Source organism: Chiloscyllium plagiosum, unplaced genomic scaffold (genome assembly GCF_037043375.1).
Source record: "Chiloscyllium plagiosum isolate Xiang-an unplaced genomic scaffold, Cpla_swu_hap1 HiC_scaffold_27, whole genome shotgun sequence".
NCBI lineage: Eukaryota > Metazoa > Chordata > Chondrichthyes > Orectolobiformes > Hemiscylliidae > Chiloscyllium > Chiloscyllium plagiosum.
Window position 1 is genome coordinate 65,317,302 of NW_028270165.1, and position 20,708 is coordinate 65,338,009.

The window sequence follows — 20,708 nt, forward strand, 5'->3', positions numbered from 1 at the left end:
CGCAGCTTATTCCAGATGCTTACCACCCTCTGTGTAAAATATGATTATTTGGCAAACTAATGATAATTATTGCCCGCATTTTTGCATTTGTCTAATTTATTTCTACGTGCTAAATTGAATTTTTATCCCTCTATTTCAGGCAGACTTGCTGACACTCAGGCCGATAGTAAAGGTAACTGCATGCTCCTTTTATATGGAGTCGATTTCCTATATTCTGATGATTCTGTTCAAGCACGAAGTTGTGCTAAGAATCTCCTTGCCTTAAAATTCATGTTGAACAGCTGTCTGTTCATAACTAATGGGGTTGCATGACTTCTGAAGGTCTCTCATTTCAGGATTGCTGGGGAGCAGAGTGTTAAGGATCAGTTCCTACGCACATTGCCATTCTCAGATCGAGACGACACATGGGGATACTGTGAAAATTCAGTTACACACACAGTGCTGCTTTCAGCAATGTATATAAACCATTTCACTCACTATTGAGCTGTACATTGTGCTCATATGATCATACATCCCACAATATTTCGGGCTGTGACAGACGGAAGTACTGTTTCATTTTCAGATGCACGGAGGATCAGTTGTGTTTTTCTCGCCATTCATTGCGCCCATATGTCATGAATGAGTAATAAAAATTCTCCTCACCTAGGCCAGTTTAGAGGAATTGTTTCTGTGGAAACATTTTTCTGACCCTCGCTCTCTGTGAGTGAGCATCACTTCTAAAATGGCATTTCACCATCCACAATACGTATTGTGAGTTACATTGCGATAGCATGCATTTCTTTTGCCATGCCATCACTCCCATTGCATTATGAGCTGGGAATGCAGACAGCAATTGGAGCTTTCACAATTGTGCAGTATTCACTTTGGTTACCATTTCGGTATTTTACAGAGACGGTGAGGCTGAGACTTGAGAATGGGGGCAGTCCTTGCGCTGGCCGAGTGGAGATTCACTACAGGAGACAGTGGGGGACAGTCGATCATGATTTTTGGGACCTGCCGGATGCCGCAGTTGTGTGTCGGGAGCTGGACTGCGGGACCGCGGTCTCTGCCCCGGGCGGGGCTCACTTTGGACGAGGATCCGGACCCATTGTGACCTGGAATGTTCAGTGCAGCGGGACCGAGCGCGCTCTGAAGGAGTGTCGATCAGCGAGTTGGGATCACCTCTCCTGGTCACACAGCAATGATGCTGGTGTCATCTGTTCAGGTAAAAATCTATTACCATTTCTTTGGAGCTTTATCACAAGCCGGAGCTGCCTGAAACCAGAAAGGGATATAATAACAGAGCGAAAACTATCCAAATATTATTAACATGATAATTAAAAAACGCCCAATTCATTCGGTTTCATAATATAATGCGTGAATATTTGAAGCGAATGGGAGAGGTGAATTCCCGTTACCGTTTCCAATCCGGTAAAGGGGCACGACAGGTGTCCATTGTCATGCCACTTGAAGACACATTGAGAGAACTGCGCTGCAGGAATGATCACATTTACAACCCAATGCATACTGAGATGAGACATTGTGTTGGCTGGCAGAATCACTTTCTGTCACTTATCCTCAGGTTGAAAGTTGCTTTCTGTCTGAACAGCTGAGGGTCGGGGTTATGGCTGAACATGAATGAGATCGACAGGGCAGCAAACTGATTGTAGGAACAATTTATTTCCAGAAATGCCAGACCTGTAATTAATCATATAAATGTTTATCAGAAAATAATCTAAGTCGCTGTTGCTATAAATTGCTCTGATTCTGCGCTTTTTAAACAAATCTCAGATCACAGAGCTCCGAGGTTGGTACCACAAAATTCCCAATGCTTTGGCAGACTGGAGGTTCAGTTCGGTGACACCTGGAAAACAATGTGTGGGCTTGAATGGGATTTGAAAACCGCCAATGTGGCCTGTGCACAGCTTCATTGTGGAGTCGCAGTGTCTGTTTCAAGCTCGATGCATTCTGGAGGCAGTGCTGTCCTCACGGCTACCGAGGTGTTCACATGTACGGGCAATGAGACTCAGCTGGGGACGTGCCCTCGGTCTTCAACCACGCACCAGGATTGCACTGGACACAACAATGTCACCCTGATATGTTCTGGTGAGTACAAGCTTATCTAAAGAAAAAGACACATTTCCGCTTAATGTGTGTAAGAGTAATGTCGCTGGCATTCCTGACATTGCTTTGACCGTGACAAATCTGAACTAATCTTCAAGATTCTCATGTTCTCTGGCACAAGAGTGATGAGGTAAAATATACACGAAATTATTGAAAATTTAAACATTTTAAAACGTTTGCGTTTGGATTGGGAAAGACATTTCTTCAACTGTCCACAGTCAATACACTTTAGCGTCGACGTTGACTAAACGTCGCTCATGGAGGATAATATGAATCGTTGGTCGATACAGATACATTGATGTGAACCTCACACAATTAAAGTTATGACAAGACAATTGTTTATTTTCTGAATCTCCCTGACCCGATTATATTTTTTAACAATACAAACAGACTGTATGACATCATTGAAGATCACTCTTGACAACAACTTTTTCAGCAAGAAGTTCCAGCTCACAAACACTCGTTGGCTGATAGATATTATCATGGTAATTTATTCACCGTTCTGTCCCTTACTTGCGACCCTTCTCAATCTCAGAACTTTCACGTTGCTGTAAATTTATCTTGCCTTGGTAACACGTTATATTTTGCATGGTATGCACTTTGTCAACAGTCTGATTCATTGCATTCCAATATGTAAAACTGTGCACCTTTTGTCCTAAATTGTAACATTATTGCCAGTTACTCTTTCGATGATCAATTGGCAGGTCCAGTAATTTCTTTCGTTTGCTGCTTTGTTCATCAAGTAATATTCTCGTATATCTCTATCAGTTCCAGCTCCATTGCTTCAATATGATCCATAACCTGTACAATACACATTAGTCGAAAATAGAAGCCTGTTCGCGTATCTCTTCGAGTATGCATCTCCTCAAGAGCCAGGACACACTTTGTCAATTATGTGTTCCACATAATTATAAACAATGTTTTCCTATCTTCCCAAACGCAAAGGAATTATTTCTCTCTTTCTGCCCGAAATTCTTCTATTCTTAAATTTAAGTTTAAGTTGCATTGCTGACTCCTCTACCAAGTATTCTGTCAACTTGATGTATCTCAGCTTTTGAAGCTCCAGCACTTCTGTCAAAGTGCACTTATTCACAACATGAAGAGGGAAAAGGTGAAAACATCTAAATGCACGTTGTAAGTCATTTTCCAGGCTGCCAAAATATACTGCCTCAAACTTCTTTGCTTAAAGTTTCATCTGTCACTTACTTATCTGTTCTGTTCTCTTTGCATGCTCTACTGAAGTTGGGAGATGTCATGAATAATGGTTTGAAAACATTGATGCATGGTACCAGGGGCTAATTTTGAAGTGTTACTCTGCACCTCAATGCAAATTCGGGGAAGTCCATGTCACATTCTACCAAACGGTACACTTTCACAGGTTATAATTGATTTCATTACTGTAGGTTCGATGGGAGAATAAAGGTTAATATTATTGAAACTGCATATTGCAGCCAGCATCTGATGCACTGGTCATGATTTGGTCACCTGGATGCTCAACATCTCACTGTACAAAAAAACTTTTAACATTATAAGTATCTCAATTGCCTCAAACATGTAAACTCATTTGTTGCCCATGTTTCAGAAATTGCCTTCAAAAATAATTATTTAATACATTCGCCTCGTTAACTGCACTGTATTGTAACACCCTGATGGAATCGGCGACCTCAGTGGGCTGAATGACTGGTATTTGATATAAGGTAATGCCATCAGCGTTGTTTCATTACCCCCACAATCTGAAGTTGCCATGAATGTCCTTACATAGAACATAGAACAATACAGCACAGAACAGGCCCTTCGGCCCACGATGTTGTGCCGAACTTCTAACCTAGATTAAGTACCCATCCATGTACCTATCCAAATGCCGCTTAAAGGTCGCCAATGATTCCGACTCTACCACTCCCACGGGCAGGGCATTCCATGCCCCCACCACTCTCTGGGTAAAGAACCCGCCCCTGACATCTCCCCTATACCTTCCACCCTTCACCTTAAATTTATGTCCCCTTGTAACACTCTGTTGTACCCGGGGAAAAAAGTTTCTGACTGTCTACTCTATCTATTCCTCTGATCATCTTATAAACCTCTATCAAGTCACCCCTCATCCTTCGCCGTTCCAACGAGAAAAGGCCGAGAACTCTCAACCTATCCTCGTACGACTTCCTCTCCATTCCAGGCAACATCCTGGTAAATCTTCTCTGCACCCTCTCCAAAGCTTCCACATCTTTCCTAAAGTGAGGCGACCAGAACTGCACACAGTACTCCAACTGTGGCCTAACCAAAGTCCTGTACAGCTGCAACATCACTTCACGACTCTTGAATTCAATCCCTCTGCTAATGAACGATAATACTCCATAGGCCTTCTTACAAACTCTATCCACCTGAGTGGCAACCTTCAAAGATCTATGTACATAGACCCCAAGATCCCTCTGTTCCTCCACCTTCTGAGCTCAACCCACGGCTGATGAATAGTGACCATCAGGTTAAATCACCATCAACCACATCACTCTAACAAGAATGCAGCCACGTATTCATCAGTAAATTGAGTTAAGCATTACTGCATGATTGCAAAAGTCAATCTAACCTACACGAGCAATCGGGACCAAAAGTACACTGCTGTTATCAAACTATGGACTGCATTAAGTCAACCTTTACACCCTCGTTTCATAGGTTTTCCAGGACTGAGGTAAATGATCATAATCACTATCTTGGGAATACCCTTTAAATGTGAATAGTGGAAAGAGTTTCATGAAATGATCGTAATTATTTTAAAGACATTGTAACTGTCATGTGTTGTATTGGGCAATGGAGGATGAAATTCGATTTATTTTCTCTTTTGAATCTCGAACAAGTGCGTGGATATTTGCAAACGTTTGTTTCTTTATTTGATCCAAAACAGGAAACAATGGTCCACGATTGGTTGGTGGGGAGAACAGGTGCTCTGGGCGAGTGGAGGTCCTGCATGGAGAGCAGTGGGGAACGCTGTGCGGTGTTTACTTTGGCTTACAAGACGCCAATGTGGTCTGTGAGCACCTTTTTTGCGGGACTGTAAAGTCGATCCCGAGAGATACTCGATTTGGGAGGGGAGCCCGACCAGTGTGGAAGGAAAACTATGAATGCAACGGAAACGAGCGACGACTGTGGAATTGTCCAGTTTCTCATGGGGAAAGCTTCAACTGTTTACATGGAAGTATGGCCAATGTCATCTGCTCGGGTGTGTCTTTTATAGCAATTGCTCTTTTGCGAAACAGTGTTTCTGTGTACTTAAAGTTTGGAATTATTTTATTTATACCTTAATGGAATGTCACTGGTGAGCCCATGGCCTGTTGGCCTTTTGTGATTCATCTCGGTTTAACTGGTGCACTAGTTCACTTCAGGAAGTCATTACCTTTCAACTATATGGTTAATAATCCGCAGTCATATGTCCGTCAGAAAAGGTTAGACCGGGGCAGATGTCCTTCCATAAGGAAAAGTATTAGCCAGATGAGTTGTAAGGAGAATTGATGATCGTTTGACTGTCACCATCGCTAAGACTAACTTTCCGTTCCAGACTATTAACTCAGTTTGATCTTTACCAGCTGCCATTCTGGAATTTCGGGCACTCTCAGCACCACCAGGTCTTAATTTCTACCTCCACTTTGCAAATCAAGAGGCCATGTTTGATTTGGCACAATGATGTTCTGAGATACGACACTTGAGTTTTCGGAAGTTAATTTGTATTAAATGTACATTATCTTTTTTAAAAAATTGTGAATGCCATCCAAGATGATAATTAATTTCCTAAATCTTTGCATATTACTGCCGCATTCTTCAAATGTCAATCCCCTGTCTCTCCAATAATGCATCCATTCTGCCTGGGTTACCAATTGTGTTAGTGCTTCTAAACTCTCTGTACTGTTTCAGATTTGGAATATTTCACGAACATTTAAACGATAATTTTTCTGATACTTAGTCTTTCAGGGAACGGAGATGTAACTGGTGAGGCCAGGATCGGTGCTGATGCCTGATTTCATTTTAACTAAGTTAGTTTTACAGGCCTTTAGTTGTGATTTTGTCACTCTTTTATGAGCCTGAAGACCTTATCGGGCATATCAAATGTGGAAACCAGATTTGATTTCCTGACAAACATTAGGGGCTGCATGAGTTTTGTTTTCAATATTTCTTCATAGTTTCCCTGTTCACGAGCTGAAACTGGGCTCCAATTCCAGAGCATACATTTTCCAACATTCCTCCAGAGAATGCATAAATCATCTGAATTACTCGTGTCAACATTTTTACGACATGACATTCTGCCCTCAACTCCTGGCAGGGAATATCAGGATCTGTACAAATGGCTCCGCAGAAATCAGATGTATTCGTACCCGTACCTTCTAATAAAAGATTTTGACGTATCCATAGCGTGGAGACAATTTTCAAAAGAAAATGGAGAATATTGGCAGTTACGTTAGTGAGTGACAGTATCACGTTTTAAAATTTATGTGCTATCCCAAATGTTCACAAGTGTTTTGAATGTCATAATTCTCAAACAGACTTGTTCCTCAATTTCCATTATCTTCTTGACCGTTGTCTCAGTCATGTTGCGGGTCATTTGCCCCGTGCAACATGCTCTGCCCTCAACCATGAGAGTAGTGGCAACATATAAATGGTCAAAGCCTACGAGTAGCATCTGCAGACTGACAGTCGGCCTGAATGGATGAGGTCGCGAGCTAAAGACGAGACTTTATTTTCAACGAAAGCCAGAGTAGCAGCACTTTTATTTCCACGCCCCTCTCAATTTTTTTTCAGAAGAAATGTAATGACATGATGAAAGTATTTGAAAAAGTAAATGGACAAAATATCTTTATGATTGCAAATCACACATTTTCCTATGATTGTTAGTTCTCGAATATCTGTGTTCATTTCAATCGCTGTTCTCAGTAACTCTTATTTTGCAGATGAAAATTGGGCGCTAAGACTAGTGAATGGAGAAAGCCGCTGTGATGGCCGAGTTGAAGTTTTCTCTCATGGAAGCTGGGGCGGAGTGCAGGATACCGTGTGGGATCAGAATGATGCCAACGTTGTCTGCAGACAGCTGGGATGCGGTTATGCCTTAGAAATATATAATTCTTCAAAGTACGGGGAGAGTGATGGTGGTTCGTGGGTACATGTTGTCCAATGTCATGGACATGAATCACAGCTCCAGGACTGCAGGATCTCCAACACATTGAATTCGTCTGACATCGAAGGCAGTAGCGTAGGGGTCCTCTGTTCAGGTAAGTAGACTCTTCACATTTAAACCAGCTCAGATATATCAAGACAAATATTCATCTGCTGAGTAAATTGAGAATGTACACCACTTGCTTGTAAGTGCCACTGAAACCATTTATTCATCTCTGGGATGAAAGCAGATCTGAGGTGGGCGGCGGGTGCAGATGGATGAATATGAGAAATTGACACCATTTTGTTGTGAGATACAAGCATTACGTGGCAGGTCAGGTGAATTGGCTATGCTAAATTGCGCAGATTGTTGTTTGCATTGGTCAGAGGGAAATGGGTTTGGGTGCGTTAAACGTCGGAGGGTCGGTGTGGACTGGTTGGTCCAAAGGGTCACTTTCCACAATGTAGGGAATCTAATCTAATCTAATCTTAAGGGGCGGCAGGCTGGGACAGTGGATAGCACTGCTGCCTCACAGCGCCAGAAACCCGGGTTCAATTCCCGCCTCAGGGAACTGTCTGAGTGGAGTTTGCACATTCTCCCCGTTTCTGCGTGAGTTTCCTCCGGGTGCTCCGGTTTCCTCTCACAGTCCAAAGATATGCAGTATAGGTGAATTAGCCATGTTAAATTGCCTGTAGTGTTAGGTGAAGGGGTAAATGTAGGGGAATGAGTGTGGGTGGGTTGCTCTTCAGAGGGTCGGTGTGGACTTGTTGGGCCGAAGGGCCTGTTTCCACACTCTAAGAAATCAATCTAATCAGGAATCTAAGAACAGTTTCTTAACCCAAAAGTACAGTTGACACACGTGCACAAATTATACTTTTAATGGTAAGGTCCTGGGGATTGTTGCCAGACAATGAGACATCGGTGTGCAGACTCTAAGTGCATTGAAAATGGAGGCATGGAGAGTCAGTGCAGTGAAGAAGGTGATTGGTACTCTTACATTCATTGATCCGTGCCACTGAATACAAGAGTTCTAAAGTCATGCTGTGGCTGTACATTGGTTGGCCACTTTTGGAATTATGTGTATCATTCTGGCCACCCTTTTAGAAGAACAATGCTGGGAAACTTGAAACGATTCAGAAAAGATTTGCAGTGATGTTAGCAGAGTTGGAAGGATTGACTTATAGGGAGAAGATAAACAGACTGGGGCGTTTTTCCCTGAATGGTCGGAGGCTGAAGGGAGACCTGACAGAAGTTTATTATATCAGGAGGGGCATGCATAAGGTGAATAGACAAGGCATTGTCCCCAGGATAGTGAAATCCGAATCTGGAGGGCAGAGGTTAAAAGTAAGGCGAAAAGATTTCTAATGGAACTGAGGGACAATGTTTGTCACAAAAGAGGTTGTACGTATGAAATATCTTGACAGTGAGGTGTTGGAGGATAGTAGAGTTACAACATTTAAAAGGCATCTGGATTTGTGAATAAATAGGAAAGGTTTAGAGATATGTGTGCGGAATGTTGTCAAATAGGAGTGGATTAATTTAGAATACGTGATTGACATGGAGGAGTTGGACTGAAGGGTTTGTTTCTGTGCTGGACATCTCTAGGACTCCATTACTTGAAATGACCGCATTTCTTTCAATTAGTAGAGCTTTTTATCTTCTCTGAGAAACTTTTGATCTTGTGAAGCATTGCAGAGACTGAAAGCGCAGTTTGAATTTTGTAGATAATGCACGAGAGATGGATTCCATACAAAACAAATGTCTTGAGATGTTTCACATGCGAAGTCGCCGCACTGGAATTATATAATATTTTGGGAGTCGTTGTGCGTTATGTATCTCGGGATGGTGATGAGACCCTGAAGGAACGCTTTCATGCTCATTGAAATGTCTCGGCAATGGCTTCTTGGTGAATGTGTGTAAAGTAGTCATCTCGAATTACAACCGGGGACATTGCAACAACATTGGAATGCTGTGCGGTAGATATAAGCAACTGTGTGACTTGTGATCAATCAGAAAAGCAGTTTGCAAGCAGTGAGCTCAGGCAAGGTCTCCTCTCGTGTCAGGTCCAGCGCACAAGTTGTCAAAAATTCCATTGTGCAGAATAACTTACAAACAGCTGTTATGCTGTTGACCTGATGGAAGCTTCACTTTTCCTCTATAAAGATCATAAAATGGTTCGTTAGAAGCTGAAGACAGTGTTTTAAGGGCGAACAAGTTTATTCTCAAATTGCAAGAAGCATGATTTAGACCAGAGCAGAAAACTGTGTGCAGTTAAGGAATCCACATCAGAGGATGCATTTGACAGTAATGGAGACAATGCAGGGGGCAACGTATGAGAGATTTTCTTGAGATGAACAACATTTAGCTATGTAGACAACTTGGCCAGATTTGGATTCATTTCCTTTGAACAGAGTCGACTGAGTATGGGCAGGATTGAGGTGTATAATAAGCAAGAAGGAATCTTTCCCCTATGTTATGCAATTGCTTACCTTGCGGCATAGAGTTAAGGTGATGGACAGAAGGTTCAGAGGGACCTGAGGATATTCTTTTTCATCCACTTGGGGCGGGGGAGTAGTCTGGAACTCACTGCCTGTAAATGTGGTAGAGGCAGAAGCGTTAGGGAAATCTAAGATATATTTAGATGTGCACTTGTGATGCGAAGGAGTTAAGGACGAACCCAAGTGCTGGGAAATGAGATTAAAATATTTTGGAGCTTGTTTTTGACAGAAACAGAATTGGTGGTTCTTTCTCTGTGCTGAAGACTTCTGAAATCGGTGATTCTGTGAATTAGTTCTGGACCTTTGTATCTAAGTACACGTGATAATAACCTGAAATGACTTTTCGTCCCCTTTCAGTATTTACACTTCTACAACTACTCAAAGTGCTATTGCTGTCATGCTAATATATATGTTGTCTTTCAGTTATATTCTCGTAATGTATAGTATTCTCATGTGCGCTGATGAATGAAAGCTGAGACGGTATTTATATTGGACGAACGTACAGTTATGTGCACTATAAAATAGGTTGAGCATTAGACAAAGTAACGCGTGGACAGACATCAATGGAGTGACAGGAAGAGAAAGCACAAATGCAACTGTTTGCAAAATATTTCACGGAATGTTCAACATAGAAAGGGAAACTGAACCTGGTAGTACCAGGTGCAATAAGATATTTTGAAACATTTATGTGCTGTACATTCTTGCTAAAAGGTTACACTTGATCGATTAATTTTGTAAGAAATTATGTTTCAGCACAATAAGTATTTCTCATGAGAACATTTAAAACGCTCTTTCCTGTATCTATACACTATGTTGCCCTGAGTGATGAAGGGAATGTGCATTGAATGTGTAATTTTTTCACAGATCACTTTCAGTTAAGGCTGTCAGATGGTGGAAGCCCTTGTGCTGGTCGAGTGGAGATTTACTACAATGGAATATGGGGCTCAGTTTGTGATGATTCATGGGATGTGGTAGACGCTGAAGTCGTTTGTAAACAACTGGGTTGTGGAAAAGCACTGGATATGACACTCCCTTCGTCCTCTGGACCGGGCTCAGGCCACATTTGGTGGAAGGATGTGAAGTGTTCTGGAAACGAGTCATTTCTCTGGGAATGTCCTTCAGTACCATTGGGTCACCAAGACGACTGTTCTCATAAAGAGGATGTGAGAATTATGTGCTCGGGTGAGGCCATTCTTCAATGCTTTTAATTTGCTCGAATGTTGTAGGTGAGACGTCATGCTGACGTATGTTCACTGAACTCGAAGGAATGTAGAGCAGCGGCAGTAATTTAAAGAAACGTTCTCTGACACTTACATGTACACAAAAAGTGAAAGAACAATTCGTTTCTCTAATCTAAGTTGCTTTTCTGTCAGTTTTTTAAATCTTCTATTGATACACGTCGCGTTTGTCATGAAAAGTGTCATTTTTGATCTGTTGTCACGACTCCAAGTGGATGTCAATATTGCCCTGATTGTCATAAAGGGTTTGCTAAAAATGAATTCCAAATTTATGATCTTTACTTTTGTAACGAGCCACCAGAAATATGAGACATGTTCGTGTGTCTATCGAACTATTTGTGGCTCGAAAATGAAGGAGTGATTTTTTTTTCTTTATGTTTCCGAGCAGACTTCACTGTATCAGACATAGCTCCTGTACAATTGTATCAGACCTGTACTGCCTGTTTATTACTGTGCACTTGCGGTTTTCATGATTTTTCAGAACGGTAAAAAGATTCCGTAATTTGCTTCCAACTGAGCAGTTTGAAACTTCCCTGGTGATACAAAATTAAAAGTGATTGCATATCTATCTATATATATATATATAATTGAACAGCCATGATATCAGAACCAGTTCCAGTGGATCGTCACTTCTGCAAAGTGGACAATTTACCTTTAACACAGGCTTTCTGTTTTCTGTCAGTTTCTGCTTCTCGACCATTTCGGGTTCTCAAACAGTTCGCCAGATTCTAGTAGTGCCTTGGTCAAGTCCTTCTAAACTCCATGCACGATACACATTTGGCTCACTCCTTTTTTCATTGCAATATGTGTCATGAAGAAAACTGAACACAACGATCCGCGGATGCAGCGAATCTAAAACAAAAAAGGAAAATTTCTGGAAAAACTCATATGTCTAGCAGCATCCGTCGAGACAAAGAGACAACGTTTCATGTCCAGAGACACTTCCTCAATTCAGAATACGCGTCACTGGACCTGGAGATTTGTCGGTGCTTTCTCTCTTCACAGATTCTGTTGAGTTTCTCCAGCAATTACCTTTGTTCATATCATGCATCCTGCTCGTTTCGGCAATCACAGGACACACCAGCGATATGAACAATCTAACATTCTGGATATCTGTTATTGTTTGAACAGAACACAAGGAGCTGCGGCTGGTGAATGGAAAGCATCGCTGTGAGGGAAGAGTGGAGGTGTTCTACAATGGGACCTGGGGAACAGTGTGTTCAGACACATTGGATCCACACGTTGCCAAAGTGATTTGTAAACAGCTGCACTGTGGTGCGTTCCAGTATGTTGAGTACGACGCTCAGTCATTCGGAGCAGGAACGGGAACTATTTGGCTCGATGAGATGGAGTGTCTGTCACACGAGTCGACACTGTGGCAATGTCACACAGATCCGTGGGGTCAACACGACTGTCAACACCGGGAAGATGCTGGTGTAGTTTGTTCAGGTAACATGACAAGCCTTCTCAATGTTCGGGTGTCATTTCAAGCATGAATTCCCAATAGATTGAGCATCTTTCTCCTTCCAACAGAGAGCAATGTGACAAAGGAGCAGACCCTCAGTTCAACTTACTGCCATCAACAATTAGGTGCGTCTTCTTTCTCTATGTGCCAATTCTTGAAGATTCTGCTTTGCACTGCATTCAATAATAATCAGTTCTGTACCACAGATACGCAAGACAGTGTGCACTTGCATGGAGGAAGCAGCAACTGTTCTGGAAGAGTGGAAATCATGTGCGATAAACGCTGGGGAACGTTGTGTGGCAATTCCTGGGATATAACTGATGCTAATGTTGTCTGCAGAGAGCTGGGATGTGGCTTCGCTCTATCAGCCCGAGATGAGGCCGCTCTCTCCCAGGAGAAAGATGTTATCTGGCAGAATGATGTGAAGTGTAAGGGAAGAGAATTCTCTCTGTTGGACTGTCTCTCCGCAGCTCCAGCTAAAAGCAAGTGTAACCACAAGGAAATTGCCAGCGTAAAGTGCTCTGGTAAGATTGATGCTGACTGACGTGCGCCATTAATGTTCAAAATCAGGGCAACTATTTGATTTCCTTCATAATTATTCGTACTTTCTGTTCCACAGGATCCGAGTTGGTGACGGTCTCCCCTTCACCTCCACCTGCGGGTATTTATGACTGATATTATTATTAGTATTTGTGTTCGCGTTACTTTCCTGAAAAGTGACATTGATGTTGTTGGCATTTTCACGATTTGGAAGCTAGTGTCATTGTTTCCTTAATGATGATTATTTACAATTTTCCATGACAGACCTTAACTATGCTAAACCCATTTGTACTCCCTCCTTTAAGGGCAGGAAATCCCGTCTATTTCCATGCCTGTTGTCGTCTGTTCATCTTTGGGAGTCTTGTTAATCTGTGAGTTAATCGCATTACTGGTAGTCATGCAAAGAAAATTGCAAATGAAAGGTAAGCATCATATCTACCGACTGAGCTAACACTGCGTCACTTTCACTGTTGCATATGTTCTCGGGGCTGTAGAATTTTATTGCACTCTTCCACCGTTTGACTGAGATTGTCACGATTGTGCGTCACCTCTTGGGTTCTGTTTATTTCGAGGTACTTTGCCCAATGAAACGCTAGTTTTAATAAACACTCAGATAACTGCATCAAAACTGTAAATAGTAGTTAAAAGAATATTCTAACTGTGTGAAGTATGCGTCAAGTAGTTCAATATATTTGGAGAGAAACTGAATTAAGGTGTAATGTGGCGTTGCTACAGTCATTATCATTGGGAAAGAAATATAAAGACTGCACTTTCTTATCTTTCAATTAACATAGACATGACATTCCAGAGCAGGTCAATGATGGCAACAATATGTCTCCGTTTCATTGAGTTATTTGCAGACTGCCTCTAAATATTTCTTCATTAGTTACTGTTCATTTATGGTTCTTCAGTGTCTGGGTGCTGCTCCCACAACCCAAGATCATTGAGAGGATGAAGGGTCCTTTTAAGGGAACTTTCAGGAAGGAAACAAATGGCTTCCCTTGACTAAGCAAATGATACTTCTGTACTTTGCACAGTAATTTAAAAGCGTTTCCCTGGGAACCATTTTCCACGAGTTGGCAATGACAATTAACACCAATAACAATCATTTTCTACCCTTTCACGTGCTCTTAATTTTCGTTTACATATAGCCATAAATGCTATGCACTTAGTCTATCACGATCAATGTCATCAAGGTACACCTTATTTCATTCTTGTCCCGTTTTGGTTTTTACCTAATTGTCATAACTATGCAATTGTTTAATGAAAGTAGTCCAATTCTAACAACATAGTTATCAACCTTTTTTGTAAGCGCCACTGTATCTTGAGCATTAATTTGTCATCTCCTCAATGTTGTCAAGTTTTTAAAAAAATACAGTTTATTCACATTTTCATTTGTTCATTGCATTAAAGAGTTTCATTTTCTGCACTCAACATCTTCACTCACATGCACCATTGTGAGCTGAGAATTTTCTTGAACAAATATTTGAATCAGCAAAATTAGAACAAAATACCCATATTTGTACCAACAAGAAAATCTCGCTCTTTCTGTTTAACATACTAGGATCGGTAACTGATGTGACATGGAAATTAATCATGGCCTGTTCACTTGTTTTTCGAAGATGTTCTCCCTTCAGCGATCAGTTAACGTTGTGTGAAGATTCTAATCTACAGCATTGTGTGAACTCGTTCTTCTCTCCCCTGGTTCTTCAGATATAAACACCTTGTTTCTGCGAGTGTTCAGCTACAAATGCTGACCAGTCTATTGTTTATTCAACAGAACTTTACCTTGGTGGCAGAGGCTCACGCCTTGGTTTGTACCAAGGAATTTATGAAGAAATTGAGAATATTCCCCCTGGAAAGAGGACTGATCACAAACATGGACCAGGTATATATTTCCTATTGTATAGTGAATCATGACTGGATAAGTATAGCTTCCATTTAATTTGCAGTCTTCCATGATCAATGACTGAATGAACATGATTATTAGTTAAAACACAGTCGTCGTGTGTGGGAAGGTATCTCATTAACTGTGTCTATGTCCGCATTTCGTGAGATGAAGAATTTCAATATGATAATTCCCACTGGCCTACATTCCTGATAGATTATTTCTGGCATGCATTTGAAAAGGCAAACAGAGCTATCAATTTCACTTCTACCCTGGTTCCACCCTGACCCCTTCAGATGGCTGGACAACTAATCAGTTCGCCATTGATTTTAAAATAATATAACTTTTGCCATAAGTATGGATTACACAGCACCAAAGAGCGGAAGCAAAATTGAGGAATCAATGTATAAACAAATATGATGAATCACAGAAGATGAGTGGTGCTGAAAGTGTGCATATGACTCTGAAACTTTGCAGGTGTTCAGATACAGTGTAAATGAATGGAAAGAAAATGTCTGGTAGATGATAAATGTGAAATTATCCATTTTGGTTGGAATAAAATTAGAAATGACTATTATTTGAACGGACATGGCCTGAAAAGTACAGATAGCAGATTTAGGACTAAATTGAGGAGGAACATTTTCACCCACAGGATTGAGAATTTATGGAATTCCCTGCCTCATCAGATGTTTTTAGAACTGGGGTGAATAATGTTTTGAACGTTAAAATCGTGAGTAAGTCGAACTGAAGCCACGAAAAGATCAGTTATGATCTTATTGAACGGCGGAACTGGCTGGAACGGTCAGATGGAGTACTCCTGCTCTTAGATCTTATATCATATTCCTTCCCGCAGTGGGTTCACTTGACATTATTCCAGATATTTCTACAGGCACGATTAAAGAACAATACTTTCTGTTGTCACCCTACAATTAATAACATAAAACCTTCAACTACAGTTCATACGTCTACGACATACAGGATCAGGATTAGATCATTTGGCTCATCGAGTCTATTCTGCCATTCAATAAGGGCTGATGTGCTTCTCAACCACTTTGCTTTGCCTTCTCCTTGGATATTTTTATCCCCTTATTAATCAATAACCTTTGTATTTCTGTTTTAAATACACACTGATTGGCCTCAATAGCCATCTGTGTTCCATAGATTCGCAAGCCTCTGGTTGAAGAATATTTGCCTCATTCTCAATCTTATTGGTCATGGCTTCTCTTGGAATTCGAGCTTGAAAATAACTCTCCATTTTTATTTTTAGTAATTTATGCTTCCATTGACTCACTCAATCGCATTGAATACTACACCAGCCACAACTTGACTGAAAATAATCCCGGATCTGAAAATCTTGAGGTGAAATCCAACAGCATTCCAGGTGTGTATGGCATTACTTTCTGTCAATTAATTTTCGTCCTACAAACTTAACGATGGCAATCCTCACAAGGTAGTGTGATCACTGGCTGTTTCATGAGGAATGTTGGTTAAAGTGAAAATCGCTGTTATGATATCACATGATCATGGGCATGGTCTGTCCAGCTTTCTTGTTGCTCACAGAGATTATAGAGCCTATGACCTCTACTTGTAATGTGCAAAGAGACGTGCGTTCGATGTCGTTGCTTTCAGGAACTGCACTCACACCCATTCCCGAAGAAGAATACGTCTCCTTAAGCTGAACATTACAAAAACAACCAGGTTATCATTCTAATCGCATTTTTCCAGCACACCTTGGCCCATAGCCTTGTATGTCTTGACATTGCAAGTGCATCACTGAATACTTTTTTGAGCGTGTTTTGCCTCTATCACCCTTCCTGGCAGAAAGTCGAAGATTTCCTGTTTACTTCTCCCATCACTTCTCTGAAATGTATGGCCTTTGGTCATTGATCTCTCCACCATAGAGAGATGTTCCTTCCTATCTTCCCCAACTACAGTCGTCATCATTTCATGTTTCATCGCAGGCATGCCAGCGACTCTGCATGCTCAGCTCCAAGTCAATCAATTGCAAGACAGATACAGCGGTAGGTCTCTCAGCCCTTCGTACCTCTTCCTGCATTCAATGAGATAATTCCAAACTATAGTGTGGCCTAAATCCAGCTCCCTGCCTTTGAATCATGTCCATAAATACCTTTGATCAACAATAATCTCGGCCACATTTAAAATGAAGAATTGATCAGACATCAGCTAATTTTTGGGAAATATATTTCCAAACCCTGTACAGCTTTATCCTTTCTTGACATCTTCCCTGAACGGTCTGGCTTTAATTCTGTGTATAACACCTCGAGCTAAAATAGTCTAATCAGTTGAAGTAGTTTACTTTATGTTCCCTGTCTTATGCGGGTTATTATCTTGAATAATTCAATCAGACAACATTTCACCTTCTCATTTCCAGGGAAAACAATCCTAATTTGCACCAACTCTGCTCATTCCGTAACTTCAGAATTACGATGACCGACCTAACTCTTCTGGTCTCAGTTTCCAGCACTCGCCTTATCTGAGACATTCGTCTCGTTTTCTAGTTATCGTTGTTGTGTATTTCAATTTGTATCAGTGATGCTCATCTTTCTCTCCAGGTCGAATTCGTGGTGAGTATGACGATGTTGAGACTGAAGATGCAGACTGTCATGATGGAAAGTTACAATTGGACAGTGATCCTGATGAACCCCTCACACTTACAGATGATGACAGTGGTCTTTGTTCACTCGGTGAGTTGAATAACAGATACTCACATCTTTAACCACCTTTCTGTGCATTCACACTGCCATAATTCCTTTCCATTCCATGATAATATTATATTTACTGAAAATCCTAGAACAACGTCCAAACCTGTGCCTCATTTCCACAGCTTGTCACTGAGAAAGCAATGTATTGTTGGAGAACGATTTTTATTTCAAAAGCATAAAGAACCGTCTTTAAAAATGAATTCGATGCGATTCATCATACCCTGCGTTTTGTCAGTTCTTCGAATAGCTGATGTTCACCTAATTTTGTAATTACAAATCTACAAAATTGCTGTTTCAATGCGTCATCAACTGGCTGTATGGAGAATATGAAAGATGGGGTTTTACGTGCTCAACAGTTTGAACGGTTTAGTTCTTGTAGCTCACATGGAATACAAAGCCCAGGACCTTTACTTGTAATGTGCAAAGAGACGTGCGTTGGATGTGGTTGTTTTCAGGAACTGCACTCACACCCATTCCCGAAGAAGAATACGTCTCCTTAAGCTGAACATTACAAATGCCAACAACTCACGGTTGCCTTTGAAACCCAGACTATCTGATCAGCTGCTTAACCATTTTAGTGTTTTCGAATGGAATTTTGGAAAAGAAAAACTGCTCCATTGTTCCTTGTATTCCTAGTTATCCGCTTCCATTATTCTTCACCTTCTCTCCTTTTTCACAGAGAGTTGTTTAATTACTGTTGTGAGTACTCTCCTGTAACATGTAACAGTCACCACACTAACAACCAAGGTCTTATGTTTCTTTGAAGAATGGTCACCGGGCTTGTAACTTTAACTTTGATGTCTTCCAAACATGTGTCCCGACATGCTGGGTTTTTTCTAGCAATTCCCGTTGTTTGCTTCTGATTACGAATGGCCAAATGAGCTTCCCTGCACTGCATGATTCGATAGAACTATGATACAGCCATTGCCATGTTACCTCTGTTGTCCAATCAGAAAATACATCTGACTTCCCCTGATAACTCGCATATCGGTGGCGCCTTCACTGTTGACATACACTGGATGTGCGATCCAAACTTTTACAATGTTCGCATCAAACCCATAATTGCGACGTTTCCTCCTGAGTTCCAATGTTTCTGATGCAGAGGAGAGAATGGGATGCCTCGGCTTTCAGCAAAATTCTGAAATATCTTGAGCACTATGTAATGTTGAAAATCATCATGGGAAACTTGACATTTATTTTTCAGTTAAACATTGAATACATTCGTGAGGATTGTTTAAATTAATGAAGAAAGCAACTTTTATTGTTTCACAGAGATCTATTAAATTGTTTTAGGAGTGCGAAAGAAACCATAGATATTTGTTTATCTTGCACTTTCAATCAACATCTCACCTGCAAAATCGTGCATGGCCAGTGATATACTAAACACACAGATAGATAAACATGTCAATGTGACTTCCAAATATGGCCCGTCATCAGTCTGACCTTGCTGAGGCAGAATTAGTCTCGTCCCTACTCCATGGAGTGAGAGTTTCAGCTACAGATTGGTAGATTCATGTGCTGTGAATAGAGCCAGAGGTGACTTGAACGCGTGGACTCAAATTATTTTCTTTATCATTTCAGGTCGATTTTAGAAGCGATTTCAACATGGGACGTCCTAATATTGCGAGAAGTCACCGACTATCGTTTTGAATCTCCAAAATATTTTTCTCAATATAAGGTGCAACTGGTTGTAATTCAGCAGCATGTACTTTGGCATTGAAATGTATATATTTGCATATATATACATTTGAAATATATCTGAAAAATTGCATGTTGTGTGTTTTAATGAGTTAAAAGTGGGTATAAACAGAGTGCATCGAAGTTATTTTTTATGTGTGCATACATTACGTAATTCATTTCTCAGTGTGAATGTTTGAAGTCACAATAGTGGACGATGGTCCTGTGGCTTGTCAATGAGGAATTGAGGACATTCCATGTGAAATTGCTTTGCTTTCTCATACCGAATGAAGGAGGCTTTTAAACTTGTCAAGCCAAAGAATTCTATGAAGTGCTGTTTTGCTATTTATTGAATGAAATGTTCTGTCCCTGAACTGGGAATATTTCTGAAAGTGATGTTGCAAATGTAGGACACAATTCATCAATAAAAATGCAGTGATTGCAAGTTTGTTTTGGGATTCTGAGTCCGTTTGTTGATGTCAGTGCCAAGTGTATGTGTGTGAGTGTCAGTGAGTAAGTGAGAGTGGTTGTAATTGGCTGTGCTTGTGCAACTGCATCTCTGAATATGAGAATATTTTTGATTCGGCCAGTACGTTGGAACGCTGATTGCAGGATGGAAGAACACAGGAAACGAAAGGTAACTTGGAAAGTTAACATTCAGAAGGATCGTGACTTACAATCTGCTTGCATCAGGTGGGTCAGGTAAGCAAGGAGGCACATGACAAGGTTTCCTGCATTAGTCGGAAAATACGTGGTTTAATTTTTATGCAGTCAGGTTGTGTGTTGTCGAACTTTAATTCGGCCACATTTGGAAGATGACACACAGTTCTGGCTGCCAGAAGTTCTCTCGCTTCCTCTCTCTACCCCCTCCGCCAACCCCGTCCTCCTCTTGTATTCCAAGTGAGACAATGCCAACCAACACCAGTCCATAAGCGGTAGATATTGTTTCTTGGATAAAGCATTCAAGCCTGTGAATTTCCCAGGTTACAACGATACTTTATTCTTCAAGGAGAAAGTGAGGCCTGCAGATGCTGCAGATCAGAGCTGAAAGTGTGTTGCTGGAAAAAGCGCAGCAGGGCAGGCAGCATCCGAGGAGAAGGAGAATCGACGCTTCGGGTATGAACCCTTCTTCAGGAATCATTCTTGGATGCTGCCAGCAACACACTTTCTTCTTCAAACCTGCGCTTGTAGAAATTTTGTTCAATCGACCTTGCCCCTGTGATATGAGCAGAAGGAGATGAACAGACCCAGTGTTGGCCTGACCCCTTCAGATATTAAATTCTTCCATCACTTAGAATCTGACTCAATAAATTACATAGATATGTAAATTGCACAAAGTGCAAGAATATTCATCATTTCTCCTTGTTAAAACAATTCACTGGGAGGTCCCCGAATACAGTTGCCAGCAAATGTTCGATTTAAGGTGTACAATGTCAGGAAACAGC

General features: G+C 41.1%; 1 protein-coding gene across 1 annotated transcript; it reads left to right on the forward strand.

Annotated features, from left to right (window-relative positions):
• Positions 1-786: 786 nt before the first annotated feature.
• On the forward strand, positions 787-18,899 carry LOC148144490 (scavenger receptor cysteine-rich type 1 protein M130-like). The gene is made up of 13 exons (XM_087975347.1): positions 787-1,204; positions 1,771-2,085; positions 4,997-5,311; positions 7,032-7,349; positions 10,597-10,914; positions 12,102-12,442; positions 12,629-12,959; positions 13,055-13,096; positions 13,281-13,397; positions 14,756-14,863; positions 16,131-16,244; positions 17,437-17,568; positions 18,880-18,899. Exons 1-13 carry the CDS (start codon positions 787-789, stop codon positions 18,897-18,899), a joined length of 2,889 nt encoding a protein of 962 aa, XP_087831473.1.
• Positions 18,900-20,708: the final 1,809 nt, after the last annotated feature.